Source organism: Canis lupus, chromosome 30, assembly GCF_003254725.2.
Source record: "Canis lupus dingo isolate Sandy chromosome 30, ASM325472v2, whole genome shotgun sequence".
NCBI lineage: Eukaryota > Metazoa > Chordata > Mammalia > Carnivora > Canidae > Canis > Canis lupus.
The window spans coordinates 29,388,502-29,416,198 of NC_064272.1; the positions used below are offsets into that span (position 1 = coordinate 29,388,502).

Genomic DNA, 27,697 nt, shown 5'->3' on the forward strand with positions numbered 1-27,697 from the left:
TTCCTTTGGATGACTTTTTATTTTGCATTTCATATATTATCCAGCTTCACATTCTCACAGGATCTGCAATTACAACAGCCACCTCGTCTCCCAAGTCTGAAAACGTCAAGACAGCCACAGCTGCGGCCAAAGGCAAAGCACTGATGTGCTCACGAAACAACAACAAAAAAATTGCACAATTTTTTTTTCCTTCATTTTTCTGAAACGAACACCTGACACAAAGGCTCATTGCTGGAGAATGGAAAACCTTTTCTTCTTCATGCCTCAAACTAAACATTAAACTTATCTGACAAGGCGAACAAGGTCTCTTTAATAATTAATTGCACACACACACGAAAAATCCTTTATGATGCATAAATATTTTGTTACACAGGGTACAAAAATACTTTCACTTTTTGGTTGGTTTCGAAGTTCGGAAAGAATGAGGAGCACGGGCAGGGGTGGGGTGCGCTGTGGAGAGGTAAGCAAACCAGGCAGAGACAGGATTTTCTTAGCGGTCGGTGGCCCCTCTAGGAGGAGGTGGAAGCGGGGAACCCGGATTTGAAATGAAAAAGAAAACACTACCTCTGTCAGGTGGTCGTTGCTGTTGGGCCTGGAAGCGCGTGGGGGTGGCGGGGGGCCCGGGCTGTGGGACGGAGCGAGCTCCCCGGCTCGGTCCTCACGGAAGCAGGGGGACGTGTAGGGGGTGGGAGTGTGGAGAGAGGGACAGGGAATGATGAACCGGTTGGTGGCCAGGACCTGTTGCTATGGTGACACAATGTGAGAACAAACTGTACACTCACATATACACAAGTTTAAGTGTCTTAATTCATGCCAGAAAACATGCAAAATTAAATGCCTCGTTTCTCTGAGGTGGAGCTAGGGAAGCAAGTCTGGACCGAGGTGGGGCCCCGCGCGGCCCCGGGGAGACCTGGGCTGGGGCTGGGCATCCCAGCGGGAAGGCCCCCTTCCTCCGGGGAGGCCTCGGCCAGGGGCTTCGGGGAGGGACAGGGCCCAGGAAGAGGAGGAAGCAGAGAGGAAGCAGTCCACTGAGTCAGGCTTAAAATTCACAGTCTTTGGAGGGCAGCGGCGGCTCAGAGCGGCTTCCTCCCCAGCGGGGCAGGGCCTCCGAGCTGCGGGGACAGGACCTGGAAGGAGGCGAGAGAGGCGGCTATGAGCGGGGCGCGGGGCGGCCGGAGGCTGCAGGACGGACGGCAGGGGTGAGGGGGACAAGGGGGAGGAAAACCGGCCACAGAGCCTAGCGCGAGCTCGGGGGGGACACGTGGCCCAGTGAGCTGCTCGGGCGCAGGGAGGCGCCGCGGGCCTGCGGGAAGCCGGGCCCGGGCCCCCTTCCTCCTGGGCCTCTGGGCCACACTTACTGAAGAACTAACAGAACTGCCGGTATTTCCATCCTTGCTGGGTGGTGTCAGAGGAAGGGTACCAGCGCACCTGCAAGAGAAGCCAACGTCAGGAGCTAGCTGTGCAGTCCCTTCTCCTGACCGGGGAGCCTTCGGGGTCCCTGCTGGCCTCCTGGTTCTGTCCTGACTGGCTGATGCCGGGCCAGGTACTCACCTCGAGGCATCATCAATTTCTTCATCCTGAAAATGGGAGCGCGCCACCTGACCTGCCTCCTTCCTGGGACTGAGGTTCCAATGAGAGAACGATCACGAAGGTGTTGACACTGCCCTAAGGCGATGTGTGTGTGCACCGGGTTGTGCCACATGGAGCGGGTGGTGGGAGTGCGGGGTGGGGTGGGGGTAGGGGCACTGGTGCCAGCAATCTGCCCTCCCCTCTTAGCAGGGGGAGTGTAGCACTCCTGCCATTGGGAGAACGAACCTAATATATTTTTGCTCAGCTTCCCAGTGCCCTCATCCACATATGGGACAGAGGTGACAAGGTCACAGGCGTCTGTGAAGATTAGGTGAGACAATATACGAACACCTTAGAAACCAAAGCTGCGGATCCCTGGGTGGCGCAGCGGTTTAGCGCCTGCCTTTGGCCCAGGGCATGATCCTGGAGACCCGGGATCGAATCCCACGTCAGGCTCCTGGTGCATGGAGCCTGCTTCTCCCTCTGCCTGTGTCTCTGCCTCTCTCTCTCTCTGTGTGTGACTATCATAAATAAATAAAAATTAGAAAAAAAAAAAAAAAAGAAACCAAAGCTGCCCTGGTCTCCAAGGGGTACGACTCTCAGTCGTCAGTCCCGCCCTCGTACGATTCTCCAAGGAAGCCAGGGCTGAGACCAGCAGATGCTTCCATCCCTTCCCAATCCTCCATTATCAGCCTCCCAAGTCTAGAGATTTGTAACCCACCAGCTGAGCCCTCCAGGGGGGCCTGGCAGCTACTTCGACCCCCAGAAGTAGCTGAAGTTACGGAGCAGTAACCCCAGAGCAGGATTCCCAGAGACGGGGCAGGAAACAATGTGCCCTCCCCTCCTAGGCACACCCTCCCCATGGGCCAGTCGTCTGGGCGGTGAGCTATGCTGGGTGCCAAGGTTGCAGGGAGGCCACCTGCCCCAGTTACAGAGAGCATGCCTGCCCCGGCCTGACCCATGGCTGCCTGGGAGTGGTGGGGGCACAGGGCATTACAAGACAGCTCAGGGGCAAGGGGCAGAGTGCACAGAAAACAAGTAGCATGTGGACACACAGACAACTCAACTCCCCTGACGCTGTAGTAGTGGACTCAGTTACCCACTTGGCTGCCTGGAATCCCTGCCTCTGTAACAGAGACGATATGGAGCGATGCCAGGTCATCTAGGGGCTGATGGAAGCTTCCTGAGAACTTCTGTGTCTCCTTCAAATTTTGGGTGTTTTGTACACCCCAAGACTCTGGTCACCACATGCTCAGCAGCAAGTCAGAGGCTGGCTGCCCTACATGCCATACAGCAGGTGCAGGTCCTAGGGCACCTGTCCAATACCAGAATCTTCCCTGGGCTACAAGGACGTGGCACTGCTCTCACCAGGACACAGGTGACACCCGGCTGCCAGAACCACCTTGATTAAGTGTCATACCGCACAGAAAATGCTGAGCTGTCCAGCCTCTGGGGCTGCTACCTTCTCTTCTGTCTCTACAACATCTGGAAGCAGTTCCCTCCCCTTCTGGCTGATGAGTGGGAGGGAGTGGGAGGACACCTCTCCTCCCCTTGGCTGAGCTGTGGGATGCGAGCTCAGCTGGAAGGGTGGCTGGACACTGAGCTTAAAAGAGGGACAACAAGGAAACCAGCATGGGGGCTACCAGCCAAGCCTGTGGCCCAGTCCAGCTCGGGAACCGCCCCCACATCCTGGGGGGCTCTGAAAACTGCCCCTCCCCCAGCCTCTGGCTGGTGTCACCCTGCAGCAAGAGGTCTGGACAGGCTGAGTGTCTTGCAGGGCTGGAAAAGGGGTGAATGTCAGTTAGGTGGGAAGGGCTCGGAGGCCTCTGACTCTCTCACAACTGGGGAAGCCGAGGCTTCCAGCAGCTGTGTAAGGGCTCACTCGGCAAGCCTGCCTCATGGGGTTCCCCGCTCTCCCCACTCATTGCTGCAGCTGGCCTCCAAAGCAGCAGCTGTCCCCTTAGCCCGAGATGAACCACCATGTCCTTGGGGAGGAAGCAGAAGAAAGCCCCCACTTCTTTTGGGACAGATGTGCCAATTTGGGACAGATGTGCCACCCAAGTGGACAGAACATACTTGAGGGGCTGCCTTTCCACTTCCTCAGACACCTGATAGAGGCTGGCAGTCGGGGCCTCTAAAGAAGCACCGTCCCTTCCTGCCCCAGCTCAGAACTAGAGACCCAAGACCCAGGGACCAGGGCCAACACATCAGGGAGTGAGTGATCAGCCTGTTCTCAGGGCCTCCAGTTGTTAATGGGGATTCTGGGGGTCCTGAGAAGCCACCCCACAGGGGTAGGCTCCCCCACAGGTGTAGGACCCCCCACAGGGGCAGGCCTATGGGCTTCTAGAATGGCCAGGCTCCAAGAGGGCCAGCATCATAACAAAGAAGGAAGGGAGCAGGGCACATGAACTCAGTCCTCTCAGACCTTGGGACTGACTGAGAAGATACCCAGGGGCAGAGAAAGGAGTAAATCCAAGAAGAAATAGGAATAGCCTAGAAATACAGCAGCTTCACTCAACAGAAAGTCAACTAAAGGAACACTGAGGTTGGCGTGTCTACACTTTGACCCTGTAATAGTTCTAGGAATTTATGATAAGGAAACCCAGCAGGACAGGTGCACAGGGCGCACAAGGGCGCCCAATGCAGCATGGCCTACCAGCGGCAGAGAAGTGTGTTAACAACCTAATTTACTATCAACAGGGAGCTGGACACATTTATACAATAGTGGGTTTGCGAGGCATCCAGAATGTAGGTCTACATTGACTGATGGGAAACAAGTCCTAATATTTAAGTTTTAAAAAGAGTAAATGTCTAACTTTCATAAAAGATCCACATCTATGGATCGTATTATACCTGTGCACCCAACCACCTAGCACGCCTAAGGATTCAAAGCAGCAATTTTCAGGGGAGCAGGATCATAAGCAAAGGGAAAAGAGAACCCTACCATGCCCATTATACAGATCAGAAAATAGAGGCAAAAGAATTCACGTGACATTAAGGTCACCAATAAGAGGTGAGCCAGGGTAAGAGGGGAAAAAGCCACTGTCAATGATCCCCACGGATCCAGGCAGAAGTGGGAAATGAAGTCCGGTCTGAGAGGACCCTGGGATGCAAGGGGACACAGAATCCCTGCCTCAAGGCATGTGCCAGGCCCCAGCAGGCCCCTGCCACCCATACCTCTTGCATGCCTCACCCTTATCTTAAAGGGGAACATTCTATGAAGAGAACCAGAAGGTGGAAAAGATGGTCTCATGCCAAGACAGAGTGGGCCTGAGCCATCTCCAAGCCCCGTCCTGCAGGCCGGGCCCGGTGGCCACATCCGGATGCTGAGGCTGAGCTAGTGGCAGAGGGCATGCAGTCAGGGTGTGCATGTTGGGGAAGAGAAAGGAAGGACTGCTTTTCATCCCCTTTTGCTACTACCTTCTCTCCAAGTCACCTTCTTGCCCACAAGCACAGAAAGTCAGTTCTGTTGTTCCTCTGGGTTCAGAATAATGCCCTCGGGATCAATAGGTTCTACTTTCTTTATTTAGGGTTTTCAGCCTCCACTTCTGGACAGCACTGCCAGGGCCCAATGAGGAAGATCTTGGAAGGTAAAAACACACTACTACTGCCACTACTGGGAAAATATTCTCATGCTTTGGCTCAGACGATGTTCTTTGCTGTTGCGGAGACGGATGTCCAGAGGTGTCGAGTGGCAGGGACAGAAAACTAGTTCCTACCTGGTCTGGTCTCTTGCCATTAGCCTGCCTCCTGGAAAATGCTGTTATCCTTTGGGGTGGCCTGTATCCCCTTCCCAGGGAGGCCAGAGATAGGCTCTGAGACACAATGAGGCCTCCAGCCTCAGAGAAGACCCAGTGGGCACCAGACAGTAATGGACATTAGATGACAACTATGACAATCCGCACTTCTCCAGACTCCCTCTATGCTAATATGCAAAACACAAACACCTATCAAGTAGGTATGATTATCATCATTCAAAAAAAATGGAGACACGGAGCGGTTAGATAACTTGCCCAAGGTCACACAGGTGTCGAAAGAGGCAGGATTTGGACTGAGACAGCTGGACAGGCATCAGCCTCTGGGCGTGGACAGGGTGGGCGGAAGCTAGAAAGAGAGCCAACCAGAGGGCACGGAGCCCTGCGGTCTGGGGTTGAAGGACAGGTCGTCGTGTGCCACTGCCAGCCACCCAGGGAGCCACCTCTCCTTATTAACTTGCCGGACTGTCTCTGGCTCCCAACCTCTGCCTCCCCGTTGTCACGGCTGAGCGTCTCAGCAGATGCAGGAGAACCTCTCCACCGGATCGGGTCTTGCCCCCTTGTTTTACAGCTGAGGACAGGTAGCTAACGAGTGGCAATGCTGGGATCAGAGGCAAGGAGCCCAGCAAGACCGCCGCAGTCGGAGTCCCTGCTTGGCCAGGAGCACTCCCGCCAGCCTTCCACACTCCGCGAGGTCAGAGGACAAGGACTGTCTTCCGGGCTCCCCACAGAACCTGGTTTGTGGTAAATACCCAAACATTTCCCTGCAGGGAAGGATCTTTACCACCTTCCTATCCCCTGGATCGGTTTTCCAGCTGTTTGTGGTGCACAGCTGGGGAGCAGCGCCAAGTTTAACCTCACTTCTAACCTCAGCACGATCTCAAGTGGCCGTGGCCAAGGAGAATCCTGCCGCTGAAGGAAAACAGCTTGCTGGGGTAGGAGCCGGGTGGACCCAGACAGACATGCGCTCCACCCCCCCTCGGGCAGGGCGCCCAACTTCTCCCACCTCGGCTTCTGGTTCCGGTGAACTTCTCCTGTCCTGCTCCTCCTCCTGCCCTACTGCCCTGGCTGGGCAACCTCCGTCAACCGCACAGCTTGCCTGGCTATGTCGCTCTTCCCAAGGCTCAGCTCTTGCTCGGTCTACTGATCACAGGCCAGAGAGGCTCGCCATCGCCGCTCAGCCCCGCTGTGCTGCCTGGTGGCACCAGGTCCACACCGCCGGCAGCGTAACCCATGACCGCGGCTCGCCAGCCTCTCGGGCACCTGGCACGGCCCTCGGAGAGCACAAAGCCCTGTGGTGCCTGGGCCCTCCCGGCCCAGCACCCCCTTCCCCAACTCTCCCCTAGAACCGATGGTTCCCTCTTTCCCGCCCCAGCACAGGTTCACCACAGAGGGCGTCCAGGCTCCACGAAAACAAGAGCAAACACTCGCTGAGCGCTCAGGACCTTCCAGGTGCCGTGTTGTTAACATGTGGTTCTCACAACAACCCTAAGGCAGATAATACTGTTCTCATTCTTCCAGACAGTAAAAAAGTCAAGACACTGAAATCTTTGAGAGCTTTCTGAAGTTTATAAAGACCAGAGAGGCAGAGGCAGGCGGCCTGGCTCCAGAGGCCACACTCAGGTTGGCTTTGGAACAGTGGCTCTGTCACCATGGGCAGTACGCAGCATGGTGCGCACCCGCGGGTGTTCAGGGGGTGGTAGAACCACACTGGGTCTCTCTCGGCACTCATGTTCTGCCGCGGATCCTTGATGTGGCCTAACGGCTAATCCTCTCCCTCCCCTCTATCTGATCCCAAACCCTAAAGATAAGGTCATGGAAGAGAACAGTCCTGCTGCAGCTCTGGAGGCATGAGCGGCCCAGAGGCCACCTAGGAACAAAGTCTGGCCAGCTTAGAGCCTCCTCCCCCAGAGGGGCTTACCTGAGCGTGGAGGGCAGCGGCAGCAGCGGCAGTGGCAGCTGGGTAGGTAAATGCAGCAGGTGAGATGGCGGGGGTCAGCTCTGTGGTATACAGTGGGTAGGGGGCCCAGGCCTCTGGGGACGCAGGGATCAGAGCAGCCCCCATGAGGTCATCTGCAATGGGAGACAACAGCCCCACTCTCAGAGCACAGGTCTCCCCTTCCACTACTCCATTCCAAACAGAGAAGGGGATCTATCACTGTGGTTGAAGCATAAGCTCCCCGCTGAGGCCAGACTTCCCCCAAGGACCCCAAGACCAGAGAAACAAGCCCAGCTAACCTGACCCAGAATGCTGAGCATCCTGTCTGCTTCAAGAAGCCCTCAGATGGGCCTTTGCCCACCTCAACCAAGAGAACTCAGGAAAGGCTTCAGGGGAGTTGGATGTTATATATGGATAGCTCAGGGGCTCAGTCTGCAGTCCAGCAAAGGCTAGGGGGCAGGAAGGAACCCCAGAGACAGGTGGCTGTGGACAGAAGCAGCCTCCTGGCAAGGACGGACTCCCTCAACAAGAATCTCGATGTCTTCCCTCTGTATACAGCTCTGCTCGGGTCCCCAGCTCGGGCCAAGTAAAAGGACAGCAGACAACAGCTCTGAGCGCCACTCACAGGGGTCCCGTGCGATGAAGTGTGCTCCTAGGGCGGGGTGAGCGTTGGTGGGATTAGGTGTAGCCATCAGCTTGTTCTTGGCCATCTTGGTGTTGGCTTTGGCAAACTCTAGCCTCAGGGTCTGTGGGTTCTCAGGATCAAAGCGAATACCCTATAAGAGAAGGGAAGCAAAGGAAGAAACTGTGGGACCCGGACTGTGCAATGGGCACAGAGGGGCCCCAGGAAAGATCTTGCCTAGCAGTGTCTGGGTGGCTCAGTCGTTTGTGCGTCTGACTCCTGATTTTGGATCAGGTTGTGATCCCGGGGTCCCAGGACCAAGCCCTGCGGTGGGAGAGGAGTCCTTTTGTCTCCCTTTCCCTCTGGCATCTCCCCCTGCTTGTGCTCTCTCTCAAATAAACAAATAAATCTTAAAAAGAAAGAAAAGAAATGATCCTGCCTAAAAGACGCACCCATGCAAGGGACAAGACAGAAGACACATTGCTTAGACCTTGTGAGCAGTGGCATTTGACATAGATAGTGCAGCCAGGGACTTTGCCCCAGAGTGGCTGGGAAATAAGGCACATCTGTAGGCCCTTTTTTGGGGCGTGGAGTGGGGGAAGGTTTACAGGAGGTAGAACAGGAATACTAGTTGCCTAGAGGTCTGTGGGTCAGAGAAAGCCTTGTTTGTCTACTCACGTTCAACGCATTCTTGGCTGCTTCTGCTCCTGCTCGGCTGTCAAAGATCACAAAACCAACGGGCTAGTAGGAAAAAGAGAGAACACCCTTGCATCTCTCCCTCAAAATTAAAACAAAATAAAACAAAAACAACTTCTTGCTTATATTCTCCTTGTGTTTAGCTGTTACAGTAGAAGCTTCTCGCACACCCAAAGTCTCCCACCCAGGTTTCACACTGTGTGAAAGGGTGCACTGACAGAGCTTTATCCCACCACATTAAACATCACCCTTTCCATAAATCTTTTTTTTTTTTCTTTAATGCATGCAGGTAATTAAGAGTAAGTTCCAGTGTTTTCCCTAGCAAGAAAGAGGATAGCAATGTATCAAGCACATGAGAAGGCTCCAGGTTCAATCAAGGGGCAACAGGTTGAAAACTTCTCCAACTTCATTCTGGCACATTCACTCCAGACCCCAAACGGCCCCCCAAAGGGCCATCAGAAACCAGAGCACAGCCACCATGTCTGTGCTCTTCAGCCCTGGTGCCAGGCTGTGGCTTCTCAAAAGCCAGAGGTGGAGGGACCAGGAGCTGACTTAGGAAAGGACAGGGGACCTGTGGAGGCTGCTCTCACATCAGCCCAGAACAGAAACGGGATGAAAGGGAGCAGGTCTCAGCTGCCAAACGCCTCAGGATGAGGAAAAGGCCAGCAGGCTCGGGTCCAAGTTCAGTAGTTGGTCTGGGCTGGGGTGGGGGGGGGGGGGAACACTTTGGAGAGAAATTACCTGTCTCGATGTGAGCTTGATCAGGGACCCTTCATAGCCCTGCAGAAAGAGGTGGTCATCACCAGGAAGGTCAGAAGCCCTTTGCTGTGCTAATCCCAGCCACTTGTGACGTCAGCCCCCCTCCTCCAACGCCCGGTCTGCATCATTCTCACACTCTTCCCCCAACCCACATGGCCACCACCCTGATCTCTACCACTGTTGAGCACCCTCTGGCCCTGTGTTCCTTATCACATGGTCTAGCACACGGGGTGGGCATCATGCGGCAGCATTCATCATTTCATGCGTAAATTCCCGCTTGCTCCGCTGACTTGTAATCTGGAAGGACAGACCCTAGCTTGTAAAGTTTTCTCAAAACTTAAACTGAAAAGTGTACACTGAATCTCAAAGATTCCTTATATGGCAAAGTCTACTGACAGTCTCTCTCGTTTCCACTTCACAGATGAGGAAAGAGAGGCTCAGAAAGGGCTAAGCAACTGGTGGGAAGCCACACGGGAATTAGCAGAACCAGGAGAGAACCAGAGAGCCAGGGCTGCGATCACAGTTTCTGATACACTGTCCTCTGCCTTCCTGCTGCCCTTTCCAGGTCAGAGTCGTTCCTGATGCTTCTCCTCCATCCTAGGCTCTGCCCATGGGTGGCTGGGTCCAGACTCACCTTGAACGGCCGGAAGAGCAGGTACAGTTCTCTGGGTTTAATGTCCACAGGGAGGCCACTGACGAATAGCGTTCGGACCTGGGGACAGAGACCACAGCAGGCAGGGATAATGGCTCCTCCTTCAGGAAGGAACAGGAATCCTTCCAGAGGTGAGGGAAGAATTTTGAATATCCTGGGCTTCCTTTGGAGGCCGAGGCAAATGAACACTTGGCAAGTTTTTTTTGTTTTTGTTTTTGTTTTTTAAGATTTCATTTATTTATTCATGAGAGACACAGAGAGAGAGAGAGGCAGAGACACAGGCAGAGGGAGAAGCAGGCTCCACGCGGGGAGGCCGAGGCAGGACTCGATCCTGGGACTCCAGAATCACACCCGCTCAACCCCTGAGCCACCCGGGCGCCCCCACCTGGCAGTTTAAGCATTTCACTTTTCAAAGCCCGTAAAGTGCTGTACGCTTCCCTGAGACTTCAAGAAACCTATGGTGTCTTATCCCCCAAATTATGTAAGTCAAAATGTATATATTTTTCCAAATTACCAATGGACCCCTGGTTGAGAGGCTCTCGGCCTGGTCTAGAGAACGGATCACAAGAAGTCTTAGGCCACACTACACCCTAGAGGGATTTCCACAGATGGCCTAGCACGTTCACATCCGTCTCCGAGTGCTTCCTACACGGATGGAGGCTCTTCAATGGCAGGGAATGTGTTGTGCTCCCGCCCCTGTGCCCAGTCCTTAGCATGGTGCTGTACTAAATGTTTACTGAATAAGGGACCTGGCTAAGGAGTCAGAGATGGAACAAAAATGCTGGGTTTTGAAGAAGGAGTAGGATCTCACCAGCTTCAAGTGAGGCAGATGGTGCTCTAAGTTATGAGCCTTGCCCTCAACATGGCTACAAGCTGGTGGTAAAGCCAGATCTAGATGCCAGGTGTCCGTCCTGTAACTCTGACCAAACCCTACCTCCCGAACAGCAAGTGAGTTCCCGAAGAGGACCAGCAGACACTCTAGGTCACCACTGCTAGCTACATGTTGCTGGCACCAGATGCTAAGGTAGCAAGGCCAGATGAGCCAATAATTATAATTGGAAGAGAGGATCTTCCATCGTTCAGGTCCATTAAAAAATACGTATTAAAATTGTGGCTGAAAAAAAAAAATTGTGGCTGAGTCATGAAAAACCCAAATGAATAGAGCTTCCCTATACACTGACTCCTGCTCTCAAGTAGCGTCTCATATCACCAAGCCAAGCACAGGTCTTCTCAACGCATCCCTGCCGGGTTATGAAAAAGCTCACATGCCTCAGCCACTCCCATCCCCCCGTGTGGCCACTCCTGAGAACATTTGGATGCCCTCCAGTGGCCACATCCCCTACTCCAGAGGCACCAAAGAATGTCCTTCATGCTCCAGTGATGGCCTGATGGACCCAGGCAATAGCCCTTTCAATGGCTTGAATCAGGAACCTGAGCAGCCAGGCAGTTACACCCAAGGCAGGTAGACAGACAGACATAGACACATAGACACCCCCCCCCCCCCAATAAATACACAGACCTCAACAACAGAGTCAGGAATGGCAAAGCAGACCAGAGTCACAGTCCCACCCACACAAGAATGACTCCCAGCCCGTGGCTGATAAGTAAGGACAAGCTTCTTCTCTCACATAGGGTTTTGCCAAGAAGCATCCCAGGCAAAAACCCTTGCCATTCGGGATGCATCTACCCCCTCTGGTCATGCATTTCCCTTGCCACACACACCTTTACTTCCTGGGATGAAGGTTCTGCACATTTCACATCGCTGTGTACACAGGTCTTGCGCATGGCCCTATTTCTAGAAGAAGCTAGAAAGACCTGGACAGCCCAAGCTCCAGGTAAACCCAGCTCCAGGACTCCAGAGAACAATGGTCCTCTACACCCCTCTGCTCTCTGATTAAAGGGCCTTTAATTTACATGTAAAACCTCAAACGGAGTGACATGCTCAGGTCACCCAGCTTGTTCTTAAAAGGCAGCAGACCCAGGACTCAAGACCTAGGTCTTCGGACTGCACATCTGGGCTGCTTTTGGGTGCCAGCACTTGGGCACCCAGCCCATCCCCCAAAGATGGGCTGAAAGAGGGCAAGCCCAGCCAGAACTGTGCTGGGCGGACCTGGATTGGTACTACTCCCTCCTCTTCGGGATGTGGTTTTGGTCAAAGACACGGAACCAGAGCTGCCCCACAGAAAGCTCTGCCTCAGTTCTCCCCAGGGGCCACCCATTTCACCCAGGCTAATTTTAAACCCTTCCTCAAATGGCTCCTTGCTGGCCAGACCTCCCCTGGGGCCCCCTTAAATAGCAAGTTCTCAGCACAAAATTTCCTGCTTGGGCTGGGGGTGGGGCTGAGGGTGAGGACAGGGGAGCTTTCCCTCATTCCCAGCTCGGATCCTTGTTTCCAGCCTCCCCTCCGGGCCAGATGACCGCTTTCCTGTTTCCATCTTTTAGGTTTTAAGTGTCCAAAATGCTACAAGACCGCTACCGTCTTCCATCTGGCCACCTCTCAGGAAACAAGCTGAGGTCGGGCAGTTACGGATTAGGTGGTGGGTCCCCACATGCCAGGTCACAGGAAGCCCAACCTGAATACTCTCCTTGGTTCTTACTTGATCTCCCCGGTAGATGATGTGCCCTCTGCCTATCCTCTTGTACAGATGGGGAAGCTGAGGCCCAGAAAGGGCTCATGCAGCTTAGCTCACAAAGGAGCCAAGCTGGGTAAGACCCAGGCACCCTGACTTAACCATCTACACCACCAGCAATCCATTTGCTGTGGGGACAGAGGCAGTGGCACCTTGGTGGCCTCGTTAGCCTCAGGAGTGGGCAAAGAGCTGCCATATGTCCATTCAGTAGGCAGTCCCCTCCCCGGGCACTTGTTTAGATGACAGAGTGATGGGGGCAGAATGAGAAACAGGCAAACCAGAGGTGGAAGGAAGTGTAAGCTCGGCAGGCTGGTCAGCTACATGTGGAGAGGACAAGAGGCTGCAGAGCCCACCCCACCTCCCTCCCTCCTGCTTCCGAAGGCCCCGGCCCCAACTACTCCAGGTCCCAGACAAGCACCCACACCAGCCTGTAACGAGGCCCTGGGTTGGGCTGCCCCTCAGCGTACCTCTTCCTCACTCCCTGAAGGGCACTCCTCTTTTGGGTCCCTCACTCCCTTTCCTTTCTCTGAAGTCTTATGGGGCCAGGACCCTCTGCCTTCTGTCATTCCCACAGTCCAAACTTACCCCCTCCATCTGGAATCGATAAAACCCCAGATAGGAGCCAAGTCTCCAAACTTTTCCATCCCCCAATGTGCCTAGAGTCAGGCCTCAGCATTTGAACTACGCACACCCCTCACCCATCTCTATGCACCCCAGTCCGTCCAAATGAGAAACTCCCAGCCAGAGACAGATGTGGCCCAGCAGGGCACGGTGACACCAGACATGGGGAAGGCTCTCGTTGGCTACACTGCAGTCTGCATCCCAGCTTTTTGCTTGGCTTGGGGAAGCTGTCTCATCTCTCCAGATCTCACTCCCTTCATCTGTACAACCCTGATCTCCAGGATACCTCCAGGTAGATCTCCATCTACCTCCAGGATAAAGAGCTCACTTTACCCTATGACCAGCACGTAGGAGAGGCTCAACAAAATGCTGGTTCAGGGACGTCTGGGTGGCTCAGTGGTTGAGTGTTTGCCTTTGGCCCAGGGCCTGATCCTGGAGACCCAGGATCAAGTCCCACATCGGGCTCCCTGCATGGAGCCTGCTTTTCCCTCTTCCTGTGTCTCTGCCTCTCTGTCATGAATAAATAAAATCTAAAAAAAAAAAAAATGCTAGTTCACTTAGGGTTCCTGTAATCACAGCACTGACCTGGACAAAAACCTCCCCTCTATCAGGTACCATGAGCTATTTATTTATGAAGTTGCCTAGTGAGTCAGAATTGGATCCAAGTCTGTCTAGAGCTGGGAATGCAGGTGAGTCAACCAGGTAGTCACTGAATTCTTTACTGTTCCTCGTCCCTAGGGAGGGAATGGCCAACGTGGAAGGCACCATGGAGACTCGCTTGTTGGGCACCCTCTTTCTTCAGATGAGGGAAATGAGGCTCAGAATAGAGGGGAGACAGAGCAAGCTGACAGTGCAGTCAGGATCCTTTAGGGGACAGCAGGGACAGAGACATACAGCTACCTCCCCAAGGCCTCGCCAACTAGTCCTGTGTCCCAGGCTGGCCCTGGAAGCCACTCCTTCCATGCCACGACTGACGCCAGCCTCATGGCAATAGGGTGCAACGTTCAGGAAAGAGGCTGGGTACAGGCAAGGATTTGGGCACCGACTGTAGATTGATGCCAAGCTAGAAAGACTAGCCACAGAACCCATGTCCTGCCCTATTATACATGTTTAGTACAGGAATTCAATGCAAAAATGTTTTAAAGTATTTGAAGAGGGATCCCCGAGTGGCTCAGCAGTTTAGCGTCTGTCTTTGGCCCAGGGAGTGATTCTGGAGTCCTGGGATCAAGTTCCATGTCAGGCTCCCTGCATGGAGCCTGCTTCTCCCTCTGCCTCTCTCTCTCTGTGTCTCTCATGAATAAATAAAACCTTTTTTAAAATTTTTAAAAAATAAAGTATTTGAAGAATGAGGCACCTGGGTGGCTCAGTCGGCTGGGTGTCTGCCATTGGTTCAGGTCATGATCTCGGGGTCCTGGGATTGAGGATTTCCACACTGGCAATCCCCGCTCAGCGGAGAGCCTGCTTCTCCCTCTCCTCCCCACTTATGCTCTCTGTTGCTATCTGTCTCTCTCTCAAATAAATAAAATCTTAAAAAAAAGTATTTGGAGAAAACATAAGGGGTGGTTCATACAATCCCAGGCTACTGGAAGGCACTAAACTCGTTACTTGGGCCCTCTCCTTCCATACACTCCACCATCTCTCCAGAAGTATCCAGGCAACCCAAGGGATTATGTCCCCTGTCCTGAAATGTCAAAGGCAACCACAGTCCTTTTAAAGTGGTCTTTAGGGCAGCCCCAGTGGCACAGCGGTTTAGCGCTGCCTGCAGCCTAGGGCATGATCCTGGAGACCCTGGATCGAGTCCCATGTCAGGCTCCCTGCATGGTGCCTGCTTCTCCCTCTGCCTGTGTCTCTGCCCCTCTCTCTCTCTCTCTCTCTCTCTTTCTGTGTGTGTCTCTATGAATAAATAAATAAATAATCTTTTAAAAAATAAAAAAAATAAAGTGGTCTTTATAGCAAGTACAATGGATGGTGCTGGACCACAGCTATATCCTCAACACAGTTGGAAGGTTAAGTTTGGAACAGGGTAGGGAGAGTATTAGGGGAAAAGTGGAGAATCTTTAGAAGTCAGTGAAAGAAGAAACATGTTGAGAAACAGCTCTTCTGGTGGAACCTGCTAGAAGTACCAGATTCAACACGGACATGGAACTTGGCCAGAGGAGTGTGCCCGTAAAGACACTGCAGACATGGCTACGCGGCCTTCTTGATGGTCAGGAGCAGACTTGGCCTTGCTGGAGGTCCCAGCCAGCCCCAGGCCTGCCTAGAGGAACCAGACAGCATTCAGCACAACTGCGCCCCCCAATCAGCAGGCTCTGTGGGCCCCGGGGCTACTGCTCCCTTAAGCAAGTCCCTGCTGCCTGTCCTTCCCCTGAGCTGTTGGCAGATAGGGTGGGGGAGGTCCAGTCTCGTGTAAGTCCACTCTGCAGGCTATCACTGGTGGTCAGACTTCCTGGGGTTGTCTAGCTCCCCGCTCCAGCTCGTGCTGGGCCTACAGTGCTGGGGCCAGGGAGAGTGGGGTGCTCCTCACCTCCTCCACAGGAGGCCAGAGCTCACTCCCAGTGCTCCAGGGGAGGGGCAGCATCTGAGTGGCCTCCCCCACTTCCAGCATTGTTCTTGAGGCTCCTGTGGAGGGAATGCCCCCCAGAAGGAGCCTCTCAACCCACTTTCTAACCCCAGCACGTCAGGCTCCCTGGACTCCCCGGCTATTTCCTTCAGGTCTCAAACTGGAGGTGTCTTTCTCTCTCTCTCTCTCTTCGGCCCTCTGTAGCACTAAGAATACCTTCTAAAGAGAAGTAGGAAGAAGGGACTCTGACAATCTCATTCATATCTGTGTGCCTGATGTTCTTCCTTCAGACAAATTGACATTTGTTTCTAGATGTTCAGGAAAAATGAAATCAAACAAAAGGCTTCAGGAGCAAGATGATAGTGAGACATGAGGCACGACCCTTATAGCACAAGTTCTGGCTTCTGTGGGAAAGGCTTCTAGACAAGACCCACCCTCTTTCCAGCAGTCCAAGTGGACATCTCTTGTGGTCCTGGACATGCCCACAGGCAGACCTGCCATCCAGGGCTCCCAACAGTGGACAGTGGCTGCTCAGAGGTCTCCCTCCTCCCCAGCAGGGCACACAGGGCACCCAGCTCACATGGAGGCTGTACAGGAGCTAAAGGAAGGGGGCTGTCAGGGGACAGGGAACACCATCTGGGTCTTCTATACGAGGAAAACAGCCAATCAAAGCTTCCATGAGGCACAGGACTGGGCCAGCAGTCGACCAAGGGCCCTCCTCCAATAAAGAGGACCCCACACTCAGGCTGGGGCCTGGCCGCTCTGCCTTCACCAGATGGGTGCCTTCCTTCGCAAAGAGGGACAGGCCTGATGCTCAGGGCCCGGTAGCTTCACCTCGCCCCAACCTTTTTGACACAAGACTCCCTTCATTAAGCATTAAACATTCAACTTTGTGGTTTAAGGGCCACAGCAGAGTATTGTGGCTGAGAGGACAGGCTCCATAAGTTCCAGCTTTTATTATGAGACAGAAAGGGTCAACGCTGCTCTCAGAAACAGTGGAATGCTCATGGATATTAAACGCTCTCATCTTTTGACTCTGAAGGACAGCCACAGCCTTCTTCAAAACCCCAGCCTCGGGCAGCCCGAGTGGCCCAGCGGTTTAGCGTCGCCTTCAGCCCGGGGCCTGATCCTGGAGACCCGGGATCGAGTCTCACCTTCAGCCCGGGGCCTGATCCTGGAGACCCAGGATCGAGTCTCACGTCGGGCTCCCTGCATGGATCCTGCTTCTCCCTCTGCCTGTGTCTCTGCCTCTCTCTCTCTGTGTCTATCATGAATAAATAAATAAAATCTTTAAAAAAAAATTCTCCAAAACACCTAACAGAATTAATAAAAACAAAACAAAACAAAAAAACTCAGCCTCGGAATCTCCAAGATAGCACCCTGTCTGGACTTGAGGGACCACCTGCCCGGAGGACAGGCCTTTCTCCACAAAGGATGCTGAAGCAGGAAACATCAGGGCCACCAGGAACACTGTGCCCTAGGAGACAGACCCCTGCCTTCCAGGCAAATATCTGCCTCAGGGGAATGGGGCATGAGGAGGACACACCCAGGGACACTGGGCTGTGGGCAATAGACACCTCCTGCCAAAGAGATAAAAATGACATTTGAAAATGGATTCTTTGCAGCAATCCTGTAGCAACTCTGGAAGCTTGAATTCAATCTGGAAAGGAGGAACTATTTCAACTGTACATTGCATCCAACTGCCCAAGTGATGGGCTCGCTCTGAATCCCCACCTACTCGCAGCTTAGAGAGAGCTCCGGTGTCATCTGGATGGAAACCACCATTTCTGGATGGAAACCACCATTCAGGGAAGGGAGACGGGGGAAGAGTCCAGAAAGGGAAAGACCAGCCTCTCACAAGCCCCTCCCACATCCTTCCAGAACTCCCAGCCCACTGAAGCAACTGAAAGGCAGAATATTTGAGCTGGAAGAAACTTTCAATGAGGAAACCAAGGCCTAGGGGTCCAGCGAGTTGCTCCCCTAACTAAGCATTGACTAAGCATGTCAAGAAGCAGACCCAGTGTCCCCAGGTGCTCATGGGTCAATGCTCCTTTGCAGACCTTGATCTCAACACACCAACTTCCTCAGACCCCAGTCAGGTGGGCACACCTTAGCCTCTGAGCTGAGAGGACAGAAGCAGCCCCCAGCCCCTCGCAGAAAGCTGACTTGGGGTGGGGGTGGGTCCTACTGGATGATCCCATGCTTAGTCCTTAACAGAATTAATCACAGGCAAGTCAAAGGAAGATGGACAGACTGCTAACTCCCAGCAGCTAAGTGGGGATGGCCCTGTGCCCGGCAGACTTGCAGGCAGGAGTGGGAACAGGGTCACACACCTGCCTCAGACAGGGCCCCAGAAGCCCCAAGTCCACACGGAAGCCCAGGCCACCCCATCTACCATTCCCACCCCCACTAGCTGGACCCCGGGAGTTTATGAAGCACAGCTGCGTTACATACGGCTTATGGCTTTCCTGAAACAAAGATACGAAAGGTCCCTTTTCCTTTTTTTATTTTTATTTTTTAAGATTTTTATTTATTTGAGGGAGGGGGCAGCAAGAACAAGTAGTGGGACAGAGATGGACAAGCAGACTTTGCACTGAGCATGGAGCCCAATCTCTGGACCCTGAGACCACAACCTGAGCTGAAATCAAGAGTCGGATGCGTAGCGGTCTGAGCCACTCAGGTTCCCCCTAAAAGTCCTTTCTAAGCTTATACCGGCCATCATCACCCCCACCTCTGCTCTGGCTTCTCCAAGGGGAAGAAACTCCATTGAGAATCATGACATTGGATTCAGGCTAAGCCTCCTGCTCAGCAAGCATTGCTGATCGGATGCAGAAACAAAAGAAAAAGAGCCTCAAACCAACTGCCAGGGAGCCTGGGTAGAAATCCCAGCCTGGCCACCAGCCAGGCAGGTGGCTTTGTGGCCTTCCTCTGCTGCCTCGACTATAAAGAGGAAGGATGCACTGGCCTCAGGGTCCTTCACACTCCACCTTGTAAGAGACCAAGGAAGCAGGAAAGGTGACTGAGTCTTAGAATAAGGCTTGGGCACTGTCCTCCATCTGCTCAGAGTTTAACCACTCCCCTTCTGCCCGTAAAAAGGCAAAGAAAGTGGTGAAAAAGGGGATAGAGAATGAGAGGGTGACAGAGCAGGAAGTCAGCAGCCAGGCCCTGGGGGTCTGGAAGGGGTCTCTGCTGGGGCAATGGTGGGGTTGCCAAAAAGAAGCCTCAGGGCAGTCTCCCACACAGAACTCCCACCCAGAGGTCTCAGCGGCCAGGGCTTTTTCTTCTGTGCATGGATGTAGAGGGCGGGGTGGGGGATGGTTTCTGCCTGGGTCCCAGGCCTAGGCTTGGCACTAGCAGGTCGCTCTTACCCCTCCCGGGGGAAAGAAGTCCCTCTGAGTGGGGCCACTTGACGAGAGGTGGATGGAATGTGGTGACACGGCCCGCAGACGCAGGACTTATAAGGGCTGAACAAGGCCACAGGGAAAAAGAGCAAGCAGATACAGCCAGACAGTGGATGTGAACGGAGACACACACTCCCAGAAACCCAGGGCTTCCCATGTGCCCTCGGAGGAGCTCGGGGCTGCTCAGCTCCTAGGCTAGGACACTGCCCAGCTTCCCCCCACCCAGGACACCTCCGATGCCATTACTCTGACCTGGTGTGAAGCACCAGGCTTAGGATATGTTGTACATCGTTTTGCCTGCCCCTGCTAATTACAGGTCCAAATCACAGGGTTTGGCTCTCGGGCTCTTCTCTGGGCAGCACTTTGTGGCTTCTTGGTCTTTCCTACCTACCATCATGTCATGGGGCATCATGGGCATGTCAGGCTGACAGTCCCTTGATGTAACAGGCAGGGCAGTACTGGCCCATTTTACAGATGAAGAACCAGCTCAGGGATCAGGTGTTTGGCCAGCTAGTGGCAGAGCTGGCAGTAAAATCCAAATTGTCTGGGAAGTTGAGGCATTTCCCCTACAGCCTGCAATGTGTCCTAGAATCCAGACTGTGGATGTATAGGGGTCAGGGGAACCAAGCTGGGATGGTAAGAAGTTCCCTAAAGGGTGGGATAGGGCTGGATATGAATTGAGTTTTAAATAATGAGGCTCCAGACCTCATACTCCAAGCTACTTCTAGCCCCAGGAACAGAAGACACAATTTCTTGGGGACATACCCAGTCAAAAAGCCTGTTGTGAGCACAGCCTACACTTCATTTATAGGGAACCAGACCAAACTGCATGAACTGCACCATGCAGACTCAGTGCTATGGCTGGGTGACTGTTTTCCATTTGGTTCCAGACAGTGCCAGGGGCCAAGGCTTTCAGAGGCAACTCAACTGGCAGGTTCACAGGGCCCCCAGCATGGAGGTCTTCAGGGCAAGGCTTCCCTCCCTCCTGTGCCATCCACCTCCCCTCTGTTCCTCCTGGTGCTGTGTGGTCAGCCAACACAAATCTACTGCTCATTCCTGCGCCTGGCAAGGGTTGCAGCTGTCACCACTGCCACACACCAACCCTCGCATCAAAGTCTTAGCCTGGGGGAATCTCATGCCCCTCCCCCAGCTCCAAAACCAATACCTCCAACCCTTAAGCCACCTGATGTTACGCCACTGTGAACACAGAGCACGGAGCCTACCACACCTGCCCACTACGTGAAGGAAGAAGATGAGGCCCAATAAGAGATGTTTCCCAACCTATGCTCCTGTTGGGAGAGGCTGTTTGGGAATGGAAGCTGCTTCAAGGGTCTGCACTCTGGTTTGGAGCTCCCCTGTCACAAACATCCCAAGCTGTGCCTGGATATGGCCACAACCAAATGTCAAGAACGAAAACCAGTCTGAGCAAAAGTTCAATGAGAACATTTCAACAAATGTTCTCAAAAAAGGGTCCAGGTCCTATTCCAATAACCTCTCCGGACACTTCCTCCACCAACAAAAGCCCAAGACCCATTTGGGGAGGGCAAGGGTGGCTCACCAAAAAAGTCTAGGTATTCCAAACACTCCTCCCATGGCCTAGTGCCTTTCTCCCCGGGAGTCCCAGGCCTGTTCAGAACTATACAGGCAGCCTTGATGACTTGTGACAGCCAAGAGCCTCTGCTCAGTGGGCCATAAACTAAAGGCCATGGTGGATAGGCCCAAACAGACCCTCCCAATACACATAGCCCCTGCTATTCTCCAGAGGCTCCTGGCCCAGATGGATCCACCAGCCAACTCTTCAGGAATTGCTGTCTCTTCTGTCAGCTTTGGCACAGCTCAGAGGTAACCATATTTTTTCCCTCCAAGGATAGCATCGGGGAAGCAGCAGAAAAAGGGAGGCCATGCTGTCCCTGGGCAGGGAATAGGGGTTCTGAAAGACAGAGCCTTGTGTGGTATCTATAGCTCCTGCCTCACGGCACCATGGTTTTTGAAGTATGGTGACAGGCTCTGCCCCACTGCCTCATGGCTTTGCCAGGGGTGTGAGGACCCCTCTGAGGCAGCCACGGTCAGGGGATGGCAGAGAAACTAGCAAGTTATCAGATGTCACTGCTATCTAAAACCAGTGGCCCAGCAGAAGCTGGGGGCCACTGAGTGGTGCCAGAACCTAGCACTGTAGTTCAGTTCTGGATAACCAGAGGTTGGAGGCCACAGACCAGCAGCCCAGCCCTCAGGGCAGGCGGGATGGACTCCTCTCACTCTCAGGACTGCCTGGAGGCCCAATGGGATAAATAGGTGGAGAGCATGAGAGCAAGAAGCAAGGCATCCCGCACTTCACATCTTAACTCTACTTAGAGCACCCCACTGGAGATGGGGAGGAGAAGAAACCAGAATGTCCAAATGCTTAATAGGATTCAAAAGCTGGTTCTTACTGGGATAAGCTAGGAAGGCTGCCCATGTGCAGGGAAGGAGGAGATAAGGAGACCCAAGAAAATGACCCCCTCCCCCATGCACAAAATGACAGGCAGTCACTTTAGAGTGGGTACGAAGGTGGGCCAGGGAGAATGAAAGCAGTAAGCCCCCATACAGGCAATAAGGGGGTGTACTGCCTGTAGACAACTGAACAATAATAAAACGGACTTGATCTGGTTTTACCACCCTGGGATGGCAATTCTAACCTGTATCTGTGTTAAAATGCTCCTCCTACAAGAGCTGCCAGCTTCCATCACCCAGTCTTCAAATACCCTCAGGGAACTAGCCTGGAGCAGCAGCATCCAAAGCTCAGGCCTCAAAAACTTTAGTTGCAGGACTTTTTTGAGACTCCCCCCCAAAAAAAAACCCCTAATATAAAACAGAATAGCAGTTATACTGTATGGTTAAGGGCAAAATCTAGGTTAAAATGCCAACTTATCTACTTACTAGCTACATGAAAGTTTTAAAAGATTTTATTTATTTGAAAGAGAGTGAGGGACGCCTGGGTGGCTCAGCAGTTAAGTGTCTGCCTGCCTTCAACTCAGGGTGCAACCCTGGAGTCCCGGGATTGGGACTGAGTCCCACATCGGGCTCCCTGCGTGGAGCCTGCTTCCCCCTCTGCCTGTGTTTCATGAATAAACAAATCAATAAAATCTTAAACACACACACACACACACACACACACACGACGGGGAGGGGCAGAGGGAGGAGAGAATCCCAAGCAGCGGACTCATGCTAAGCACTGAGGTAGATGTGGGGCTCCATCTCAGGACCCTGAGATCACGACCTGAGCCAGACGCCCAACCAACTGAGCCACCCAGGCGCCCCTACACAAGAGTTATTTAACCTCTCTTGATTCCTCATTCTTAACAAGGCGATGACAATAATGTAGCAATTCACAGTGCAGTTGGGAAAGTTCAAGGAGGTAAAATGGTAAGAATAACGCCTGGCACGAATACTGTGATAGGTTTACCATCATTAGGACAGCCTATTAGGTTATTTGAGCAGAGAAGTCACATCCCCAGCAACCCTGAGGGAGGAAGAGGACCCACAGGCTATAGAATCTGCCTGAATCTACCTGCCTGGGCCCTGTCTCCAGGTAAACGGCCAAAAGTACAGATGCCTCCCTTCCCTCATACAAAAACAAAACAAAACAAAACAAAAAAGCTTACAGATAGAGCACCAAAACATCCCAGATTCTGTCAAATATTTTTCATGGCAGAGAAAAGGCAAAGTGGCTGAATCACACGCTGGACCCCAGAATTCCTTCACCTTCATCTGGAGTGCTAACTGTGGCCCACCCTGCCAGGGACTTGGCTGGTTCCTCAGATGTCTAGAGGACACATGATGGACCCAAGGGTGCCAGGCCTGCAAGGAGCCATGTTGGCCCAGTTACACTGGATGCAATGGACAAGCAGAGATGGGAGTGGGAGGGGAGCGAGGGGCCAAGACTCTCAGGTCAAGCTGTACTTCTGTGGCTGCCATTAATGCCTGCCTTTCTATAGGGTTTAATGCCAGCCTTTCATTAGGCTGGCAAAAAACTTCTTTTACTCTTAGAAACTTGAACTCTATCCACCCAAGATTTCAAATATTACCTTTGCTCCCCTCACCCTGCCCCAGGGAATTACTGTAACTTACTATTACCTTGTATTTTGAACTTAAAGTCTCCCGTTTTCAAAATAGAGTATGTTTTCAAACCATAAGCAGCCCTCCCCAGAAACACTGTAACCCTCTAGTCAGCCCTAAAGAATCAGGCTTGCTGGGATCTGGGGATCCCCAGCATCAGAGGCAAGCCTGTCCTGTGCTACTGTATCACCTCACCTTCTGGATCTCCAGCACCAGGCATGACCCACCTGGGTTAAGGCATGACCTCTAGGCTGAAAGGGATACTTAGCTCTGCCCCTGTAGACCCTCTCCTTAATTCATCGCTGCCGTCCTTAGTTTCAAAGGGTATCAAACAGTACCAGAGCTCCTAACACATCTCCTTTCCAAGTGGCAGAAAAATGACGATTTTCCCCCACTTTGCATGATCTCGGACTCCTCGTAGTGTGGACTCCAGTATTGCTGCAGCCTAGCAAACTCCTGGTAGTCATGTGATTCCACCACTTACCTCTCCCTTTGACATTTGCTATTCCCTCTTCTTGGAATGCTTTCTGACCGGCACAGGCCTAACAACCTCCTACCCAGCCACATCTCAGGGAGGCCTGATCTCTACCTTCTCAGGGGCACCACTGCATCACTTGCTGATACTCTCTTATTTTATCTACCATTGCATTTAACATCTCGTCCCCTCTTCCTTCTCATCTTCTACTCTGTGATCTTTCCCCTCAAATCCTGCTCCAGAAATCCTGGTCCAGAAAAAGAACCTAATGCCTGTGATAGGGTCATGAAGCCCCCATGCATAGGGTGGCAAAGCAGAGGAAGTCAAGGCCATACAAAGGAGCTTAAGATGAGCAGCCCCACTGATAGTCCCTTCTGGAACTAAAACAACACACCCCTTTCTCTCCAGCAACCTAACACCCTTAGGAATTGAAGTCTTGTGGTGGGCAAGTAGGATTCCTTGATTTTCTAGGTTTGCTTTACCTAATCTCCAAGAGCCAGCCTGGCTCGGCCATGCTAGTTAACTACCTCTGCCAACACATTCCCCGGATGGTGGCTCCTACGGGATGCAGAAATGACTGCCTAGGGAGCATCTAAGCTAAAGGGATGGAATCCAGTTCCAGTCCAAACCATCAATTCAAGAAGGACCCTCAGCAGAAGAGCTCTTGGCCCAGAAATCTAATGAGAGGAGGGGGCTCATTCTTGCACTTACCTGACTAGAGCAGACACCAGGATCCAGGAGATTCCCAGAACCTTAATTTTGGACTTCTGTTAAACACAGGCCCGGGCCGCTGCATCAGCACCTGTTGCAATGATTCCCTGAACCTACAGGGCTGTAACCCACTTCTGCGCCAAGGAGGAGTTCATAGAGATTCCATTTCTTGAGGTTTCTGCCCTCTTTCTCAGAAAAAAAACACTTAGAAAAAAGCGACCAATACTTCAAATGCTTTCTCTAAGAATTTAGCTTGGCCACAAGGTTCACCCTTCCCACTTCAAAGGGGTAGGTCTGAGGGTCAGCCCACCTCTTGGATGAATTCCCTGCTGAAGTCAACCATCTAGCGTCAGTGGCATTCTGGGTCTTTTCCCAGCTTCACAGGAGGCGGCTTCTCCCCACCCCCCCAATTCCAATCCACAGGAGGCCAAGTCGAGATCCCCACACGCACACCAGCAACCCTGTCACCCTCCCTCGAATCTCAGGGGAGATGCTGAACAACCAGGTAGAGTCAGGATGGGGTTAAGGTTCCCATCAGTGCCATGGGCCTGTCAGCACGTCAAGGTCCAAGGAGGACAAGGCCTTCAGGGGGCAAACCACCCCACTGCACTGGAGCCCACACAACACTGGCAGACAAATGTCAGGCCCTCCCCGGCCACCCTTCAGGAGGGAAGAGTTAGATATTCCCCCCTCCCCCGTCAAAAAAAAGTGAGATCTAGACCTAGATTCTCAAGATGCCATGCCATTGGTGGACTAGGGCTAACAGCAGGCCTCTGAATTACTAAGAGTGGGAGCTGGTGGTGTGACCCTCCCACCATCCCTCCCACAGTGAGGAGCCCAGCCCAGCAGTGGGCCACTGCCGCCATTCTGCACCAAATCTATAGCACGGCCACCAGCACCACCGCCACCGCACTGGAGCGAGGTAGCAACACCAGCCCCCACCAGGGGCTCTGTGGTTTCTCCCCCAGACCAAGGGGAAGGGACCTCAGGGTGGATAACTGGCCCTTGGTTTCCTGGGCAAGGGCCTGCCAGGGCGCGGCAGGAAAGGTCTCTTAGCCCTGGAGTGACACAGCAGGCCAGAGGCCCTTGGAGAGAGCTGCAAAGCCTGTCCCCTTCCACAACAGTTTTTGTCTCGTCAGGCCCGGCTCCTGGTCTCCATTTGCCGCCCGTAGCCTTAAGGCTTATATCCAGCACTTCACCCCCCCGCCCCCCCGCCCCACACACACACCCTCCCCGATTTCGCCATCCCATTAACCACCCCAGCTGCTGCTGATTCCACGAAGCCCACTCACACTCCCTCCTCTTTAGCACATGTCTGGTGGACAAGATAATGTCGCCTCTCCTTGAGGAATCCCACCCAGGCCGGCTCTGGGGTCCCGGACCGCCTGCCGGGGCAACACCGGAGAGAGGAGACCCGGGAGCCGAGGATCCGCAGGCATCCCCTTCCCAGCTCTCGTTAACGGCCCGCTGGCCTCCCTGCCCAAGCCCGGGTTCCGGGGCTGCACGGAAAGTCCGTCCACCCCCGTGACTACAGCGAACCAGGGAGCCGGGCGGACGGGCCCGGGCCTCCAAGGTCACGGGGAGGGGTCAGGGTGGAAAGTGCAAGGGAGTGAGGCTGCCGCCCGCCCGCGGTGCTAATCCCGCTCGGCTCCTTCCAGCGGCGGCGGGACTGCGGGCCTCGCCGGGGAGCGCCTCGGCTCGGGGGCGCGGGCCGGGCCGGGCCGGGGCAGAGCCCGAGGGACGCGCGGGGCAGGCGCGGGGCAGGCGCGGGGCAGACGCCGCGCCGCTCGCCCACCGCGGGGCGCACGGACGGCGGCCGGCGCGCGGCCCGCCCCGAGCCCGGGAGGGCGGGGAGACAATGCCCGCCCGGCGGGGCAGTCCAGGCCGCGCGCCCCCGCCCGCCGGACACGGGCTGCTCCTCCCCGACCGAAGGGCAGCGGCGGGAAGGCGCCCCGAGCGGCTGCCAGCCCGGCCCCGCGCGGCGCGGGAGGCCCAGCGCGCCCCGTCCCCCGCCCACCTCCGCGTGCACTTCGCCCCGACCGGCCCCGGGGCCGAGACCCACCTCCTCCTCCAGGGCGCCGCCGGAGCCCGAGCCCGTGCCGGTGCCCGTGCCGGTGCCGGTGCCGGGGCCGTGCTCGCCGTCCGGCTTCAGGTTGCTCATGGTGCGGGGGGTGGGGCGGGGGCGGCGAGGGGAAGGGAGCGCGGAGGGCGAGCGCGGCGCCCGGCCCCGCGGGGAGGTGGGAAGGGGCGCGGTGAGCGGTGCGCTCCGGGGGTGCGGGCGGGGCGGCGGTGGGGGCGCGCGGGGCGGTGAGGGGGGCGGCCGCCGCGGCGGGCCGGGGTCACATCAAGTTTGGCGGGTGCGGGAGGCGGGGAGGGGGTGCGGCGGGGGAGGCCCTCGGAACCGGAGCCGAGCCCGAGCGGCCGCCGCCTCCGCCTTTTCACTGCGACCGGCGAGTGCGCCCGCGGCGGCGGCGGCGGCGGGGGGCGGGCGCCGGGGGAGGGGGCGGGCGCCGGGCGGCGGCGGGGGGCGGGGGCCGGAACCGGCCTCAGCTGGGGCCCGGCCAGCCCCCTCCCCCGCCCTCCTCGCGGTCTCCGGGGGAACGCGCAGCCAATCCCCGCCGCCCACTGCGGGCTCGCCCCGGCCCGGGCCGCGGCGCGCCGGCCTCCGGCGGGGCTTCTCCGCTCGCGCCCTCGTCGTCTCTCCCTCTCCTTCCTCTCCCCTTTCCCTACTGCGAGACAAGTTTTTAAACTTTGATGAACTCGCCCAGTGAACTTTCTTAAAGGGTCCGCGCGCTCCCAGCAGTCGCGGCCCGCGGGGGGCGGAGCTGCGTGCAGGGCAGCCGCGCGCCCTCGTCCCACCCGTGGCCCGCGGCGCCCGAAGCGGGGCTCCCCGGCCGTCGGCTGCGAGACGGAGCTCGGCCCGCACCCTGACTGGGGATCGCAGGGCGCCCGGCGCACTCCTTTCACCCCCAAACCCAGCCCCCGGGCCGGGTCCACGCTCCTGCCTCCCCGAGCCTCCCCGAGCCTCCCCGAGCCTCCCCGGGCGCAGGACTGCCGGAGGTCGGGCTCAGGATCAGGGCCGTCGGGGGCCCGGCACCTGGGCTTTGGCCCTGGCTGGCCGCTGCTTTGCTGCGTGACCTTGAGGAAATCACTTCCCCTCTCTGGCTTCAGGCCTCCAGCCCAGAGGGTGGGACTTAGATCTCAAACTCCCC

The 27,697-nt window shown here is 54.9% G+C and overlaps 1 protein-coding gene across 4 annotated transcripts; it reads right to left on the reverse strand.

Annotated features, from left to right (window-relative positions):
* On the reverse strand, window positions 1-26,704 carry RBPMS2 (RNA binding protein, mRNA processing factor 2). Of its 4 annotated transcripts, none has more exons than XM_025472495.3 (8): window positions 26,548-26,704; window positions 9,975-10,052; window positions 9,323-9,361; window positions 8,564-8,626; window positions 7,889-8,039; window positions 7,246-7,397; window positions 1,359-1,428; window positions 986-1,127 (listed from the first exon to the last, which is right to left on the reverse strand). In XM_025472495.3, exons 1-7 carry the CDS (start codon window positions 26,644-26,646, stop codon window positions 1,366-1,368), a joined length of 645 nt encoding a protein of 214 aa, XP_025328280.1. In that variant the 5' UTR covers window positions 26,647-26,704; the 3' UTR covers window positions 986-1,127; window positions 1,359-1,365. The 4 variants fall into 4 exon arrangements, with proteins under 4 accessions (XP_025328281.1, XP_048960162.1, XP_025328280.1 ...); XM_049104204.1 differs by lacking the exon at window positions 26,548-26,704 and adding an exon at window positions 16,958-17,258; XM_025472496.3 differs by lacking the exon at window positions 1,359-1,428 and having other exon boundaries at window positions 1-1,127.
* Window positions 26,705-27,697: the final 993 nt, after the last annotated feature.

Excerpts from the sequence above, each read along its gene's own strand:
- RBPMS2 (XM_049104204.1), bottom strand. The coding sequence starts at position 17,074 with ATGATAGACACAGAGAGAGAGAGGCAGAGACACAGGCAGAGGGAGAAG. Across the intron at positions 8,627-9,322 it reads TCAAGCTCACATCGAGACAG|CCCGTTGGTTTTGTGATCTT; the intron begins GTAATTTCTCTC and ends TTTTCCTACTAG. Across the intron at positions 8,040-8,563 it reads CAGCCAAGAATGCGTTGAAC|GGTATTCGCTTTGATCCTGA; the intron begins GTGAGTAGACAA and ends CTTCTCTTATAG.